The sequence below is a fragment of the Nicrophorus vespilloides genome, unplaced genomic scaffold, assembly GCF_001412225.1.
Source record: "Nicrophorus vespilloides isolate i.1.1-1 unplaced genomic scaffold, Nicve_v1.0, whole genome shotgun sequence".
Classification (NCBI taxonomy): Eukaryota; Metazoa; Arthropoda; class Insecta; order Coleoptera; family Silphidae; genus Nicrophorus; species Nicrophorus vespilloides.
Window position 1 is genome coordinate 5,808 of NW_017095537.1, and position 5,886 is coordinate 11,693.

The 5,886-nt window shown below is 37.1% G+C and overlaps 1 protein-coding gene across 3 annotated transcripts in view; it reads left to right on the plus strand.

The window, feature by feature from the left end:
* The first annotated feature begins 575 nt into the window (after positions 1-575).
* Positions 576-5,886, plus strand: part of LOC108569832 (GRAM domain-containing protein 2-like) — a 21,066-nt gene continuing 15,755 nt past the window's right edge. For 2 of the 3 annotated variants that reach the window (XM_017931541.1, XM_017931545.1), the window contains exon 1: positions 576-1,028. In XM_017931541.1, coding sequence (XP_017787030.1) covers positions 913-1,028 — 116 coding nt within the window. In that variant the 5' untranslated portion in view covers positions 576-912. Of the gene's footprint in view, positions 1,029-4,713; positions 4,864-5,886 lie in introns of those variants that run through there. The other variant, XM_017931552.1, reaches the window with a different exon arrangement.

Genomic DNA, 5,886 nt, shown 5'->3' on the forward strand with positions numbered 1-5,886 from the left:
TTGAGAAATTCAAATAACCTATTCCATTTGCATATTGAACTTTTACCAATTAACAACGAATTTTAATAATGCTATAGAAATGTGAGTCTTACTGGAATAAATCAATTGAGATTAGATGTTAAAAGTGTAGCTGATGATGTGCGTTTTATCTAGTGAATTTGAAGAGTCGGTTAATTAAGGTAGAATGAAATGAGCAATGATCAGCGGAAAACGGTGAAGAGATGATGGATAAGAGGCAAGAGTCGTCTGCATTCGCACGGAATCTCCTGATGATGCGATATGCAGACTAGACTAGATAGAGATGAGCAATTTAAACCTAGGCGAGCGTCGCCGAGGAAAGAGTATTGAACGAACGAACGACGGTTCGGTTCGATTCCGACCGCCGCTGCAAAGGATAGGAGGCGAGTCGCACGAGCGAATGGATAGGCGCGCAGACTATGGTGATGATGGTGTGCGAGAAGGAGAGGATGATAGTCAGCTGTATCCATTGGCATGGAGACACGGTCGGAGGGGTCGGAATGGACTGGATGGGAATGGTAGGAAAGGGAAGGGAAGGGCGCGTTCGGTCTGCTTTCGAAGCCCCCGAGTAGTCCGCATGCCGGCAACTTACACAACCTCCGACGCTCTCGGAGCCAGTTCTTGTTTCCGCTCGCAGTCGCGAACACTTCTTTTGGAGGGCACACACACCACAGAGCCACCAACTCACTCAAGACGTCGTCGCGCGTTACTTACATCAGTCTTTCTTTCGAACAATTCAAATAGGTTTTTCTCTGTGATGTAGTAGCCAAAAGCAAGCAAGCAAGCAATATGTTTTAGCATTCGTTGTTTCAATTTTTATTTTTGTTTCTTCGTGCGAAATTGAAATAAGCTGAGTGTGGAGGAGCAGGAGCAGCTCATCAAAGATTCGCGTGCATGAGTGACTCAGTTATGTTGTGTTTCGTGCAGACATACGATGGGAAGGATAATAAAGATGGCAACAAGGAGCCGAAGCTGCGGATGGTCAAAAATAAACTGCTGCGAAAATCACGGTAAGAATGTGAAACGACGAAGGAGGATCGAAAAGGACCCTTTAATTGCAAACACGGATAATACGGTTATAATTGCTAACGGAAATGAACGATTACGAGAAACAGTTACCTATATAATTACCACTGTTTTCACCATCTAAATCCAGTTTTTTTCTTTGCGCAAATTTCATATGTCACAATAGTCAACTTTCGTAATAAACTTAGACAACTTTTCAAGTACACTTCTTTCATAATCGATTCAGAATTTAACAAAACAAAAATAATCATAAATAATACTCGACAACCCCTCGGACGTCGTAAAGTTTGGGACTCGGAAACGAAAAATTTGGATCAATAATTTGTGTGAACCAACGTTACTAAGTCTACTGAATTACAAATCATACATAAAAATAAATTATGAAAACTAATCAGTTTTGCAAACTAGAATATTCAAAATCGTATAAAAATATAAAAGTGAATCAATAATTTGGAAAATCAATGATTTTCTCAGCAAATTGCAAGGGAAGCCGCATTATCAAAATAAACCATGACAACTATTGGAATTCACTTGTTTCATTGCCAATTTTTATAAAAACAAAAAAGGAAAACCCAATGTGTACCAATAAATCTGTGAGAATCAGCATTTCCTTGAAAAACCGAACAAAGAAATTGTGAAACAAAAATAGATCGATTTTTTTTTGTTGGAAACACCTAATTGACCGGTGAAATCTACCTGTGTTTTGGAAGAAACAGAAGAAAGGAAAGGTACGAAATGGACAAACGAAAAATAATTATAGCTAAGGTAAGAAGAAAGATGAAATTTCAAAAATAAATTCGAACTATGATTATGATATATTGGAAATTCCTCGACTGTGCGCATCCGGCGACGACCACATCATAATTAGTTCCAAGAACTTTTACTTTTGTTTCGTTACCTCATCTTCTTTCATTCATAAAACAAAAGAAATGATTGAAAAATCGTATAAACCGTATCAATTCGGAGTTTCTCTACAGACATAGAGAGACAAAAGATATCAGATCATCAATTGCAACAAACGAAATTCAATGAGCATTAAGTGTAGAACAGATAAACTTCCTGCCCGACCAGACAGGTCCGACCGTTACGATCCCAACAATTTCCGCTTCACCTGCCGCACGGAAACAACAACAACAAAAAATAATAATAAACCTACACCTGGCTAGCAACGATCAGCTGTGTTTGACGTTTAGCCTTTTGTTTCGCTTACGTTGTCTTCCAAGAAACTAGTGCTCTTTGTGTATGAGTGAGTGTGTGTGCGCATTCCTACCATTATATAAACAACGATCTAATCTCTATAAAGAAACGTGTAGTTAAAACTGTATTAATAATCCCGCTCCTACTTAAACGCTACTTATTTTTATACATTTAAAATCCCCAAACAATATCATCTGCTATAAACCAAGCGAACGGTAAATAAACAGCAAACTCTGCTTCCTCAATTAGTTATTAAAGTAAACATCATTTTTTTTTCAAGTAAATCTACAAACAATATAATAATTGATTCTAATTAACGATGTTAATTAGAATTAATTTTAGAATTATTTCCATTCAATTTTAGACCGAAAATTCATCAGAAATTATCATTAACGCCCACGTAGATTCGGATCAAAGGGATTCCGAACAATGGAATTGTCTGCGAACGAACAAATAATGAGAGAGAAAATGTAAAAATAAGGAAAAACTTACAGCGCTTGTTTTAATTAAATTTCGTATCGCTCGGAATTGAACGATCGCAATGTTTAGTTACAATAGCCGATGATAAAAACCTTAACCTAATTAGCGTATAGATAATAGTGAGTCTGATCAACGTGAAAACAATACATGTTTAACACGCATTAATTTATCGCAGAACTAATTATAAACGCTTCAATAAGTGATTTCGAACATAAATTTAACCTTTTGTGTTCTTTCTTTGCATATTGATCATTGTTTTTTAGTGTTATAGAACTTACACAATTTTCTTAAACTGTCTATATTCAATTAGTAAAACTTATTCAATGCGGATTAAATTCTCCATTTGAGGGAAGTTCGCGTGTAATTTCGTATCGTTTATCCGTAAAACGTTGATGAATAAATGAAGGATGCCAAAATGGAAAAAGCAATTAAAAAAGTGTTATGCTGGACGTTGGTACGAACGATATTAGACGGAATCGATTAGCATATAGATGGCGCGCAGATTCGATTTTCCGACGAAATTAAGCCTGCCGCGATTTTAATATTTATATAATTCGACGTAAATTTCCACCAACAGAGAGTTGAGAATTGAAAGAAGAGAGAGAGAGAGACAGAGGGAGACCGGTTTTCAGATTAAAATCGTTCAGGAAATTAAACAACCCGAGAAGCCCGGAAACAACGCCAGATTTTTATATATTCATTTAATAAAATCTGGGAAATACGAACGAGATCATTATTATTATTTTTTTTTCTGTTTACATTAAGTCCACGAGACCTTGATCCGTCTGCGGACGACTTTAATTGAACGCAAGAAACAAGAAGAAAACAAAAATTGAACGACTACACATGCAAATGATAAAATGCGCTGTGTGGAAGACTACTGAAATCGAGTTCAATTTGCGTAAAAGAATGTGCTCGCAAAAATTTCAATTTGCATCGCTGACCTTTCGAATTCGATTCGTCGAAATATATGTAAATAGAAATTGTATTGGAGATCAGTTTGCGATGGAGGAAGGTCTTGAGTGTAAACGAATGAAAGCGAACTAGAGTGTGCGCAAACAAAGGTCTTAATCACGCCGATAATTACTATCTTCTACCATTATTAGGATTATCGGCGCGCGAACTTGGTGACCCCGAAATAAGATGGAGAGATCCATCTAACACATAATAAACTCCTTTCATGTAATATGCCATATTCCGATAAAGAAAAAGAACAAAATAAAGATGATACAAAGAAAAGCAGTTCATGAAAATTCTGAAAGTATAGTTGTACAAGTGAGATGACGAGTATAATTTTGTATGGATAATCTAGTTTAGAAAAAAAAACTGAACACAATTGAAATATTTGAAAATGGCAAACGGTACTTTTACGATATCCTTGTATAACTACTAACAAAGGGTGCATATTTTCAAGTTAAGTTACTTGCAGAGAAGATGTATGAAATATACACAATGGTTGATGCATTCTCAACTTTCGCACCATATTCTATAGGACAGATCGGTTCTGGAAATTGGTGTTATTGCGCACACCTGAATAATCCAAAATACACCGGTTACACTCAAGGTTAGTAAACGAAACTTCAGAAAGAGAAGAACAAGAGAAAAAAAAACAATAACAAAAACTTCCAGTCAACGTTTTGTCACGATCATCCATCTGCGCACGTGAAACAATGCAAATTTGCTTAGCCAACAAAGACCACGGGTAGCCACGTTATTAATAGCGTTACCATGGCACTTAGTCCCCATGGTTACCCCATGAGTTTTCCGGCATCGAAAGCGCACCTTCGGACACGAAGTTTCGCTCCGATCGAACCTTGCGCAATCCGATCGGATCGCTTTAATCCGCGAACTGGACTCGATTTCGTTAACCTTTGACCGTCCCGTCTCCGTCCGACGCGCACACACGACCTCCTCCATCAGCTTCATTTGTACACGTACATACATATAACTTTTGTTTTTTGTTGCTAAACGACGATGATTAAACATAAACAAAAGTGGATTCAGTATTCCAAAGTGTGCTTTTGCGGTCGTCCACTGCTTCGCTCTCACAAGAACACTCTTTCGTCGACCCGCGTAAAATCTATCGAAAATGTTCAAGAAGAGATCAGACTCGATCAGGATACCTTCGCACATACCACTAAGGTAAACAAATTAAAACAAAACAGCAGCAGCAACAACAACAACAACAACCAAGCCTACTTAGATGAACAACATCGGACAACAACAATAACAGATAGTTATCTTTGGATTAATTAAACATTTTTGAAGTTAAGTCAAGTTTATTTGCGTTCCGTCCGGCAACGACCTCGAAAACGTTCATCAAATAAGAAGCGAAAAAAAAAACTAAACACGCGCACGGTGAATAGTCAAATATTTGGGGCCTGATAAAATTCAGAGACATACACACACACAAAATACATAATACATAATTATCGATAGTATTGCAACACCTCGACGTCCGAGCGTGAGAATGATGATTAGATGCACTTAAGTCACTTAAGCGTTTAGGTTTTGTGAGGGCAATTAAAAGCACTTATTAATACATATATACACACGGGGACGTATTTCCGTACCGGAGAATGAAAAATGCTGCGAAGATGATGGTGATTATTTCGGTCTTCGCGGCTCTTGAGATCATGTGTCTCCTCTCTCTATCTTTCGGTTTCCAGTGCTGGACGAGAATACAAGAGGAAGTGAGAGAGAGAGAGAGAGGTGTGCGTTCTCTGAAAACGACAAAGCTAAAGAGATTCGTCTATTTCGGTGCTGAAATATTCATCACGGTATGTGGGAAAATCGTAAGAGACACACGTCTACTACCTCCACTACTCCCTTTTTGCATCGGCTGAAAATTTTCGTTTCCAGCAAGTAATAAAGTATTAATGCATAAAATTATGGCCTGACGATCGATATTCAAATGTATTCAAAAGTATCGCAGAATTTTCCGCAGCTGCGATCATCCACATACCTTCTTCTTCTTCAATTTTTTTCAATCACAAATCGATCCATCACGAACGTCAAGAATTGAATCTCACATTTTTTAATAATTCTATATAATAAATCGAATATAGAAACGATCATGCATTTATTATTATTCAATAATCAAAAGCAATCCATAGAAAATCTATTTTACGTTATATGAAAGAAAGAAAAATGAATAAATAAATT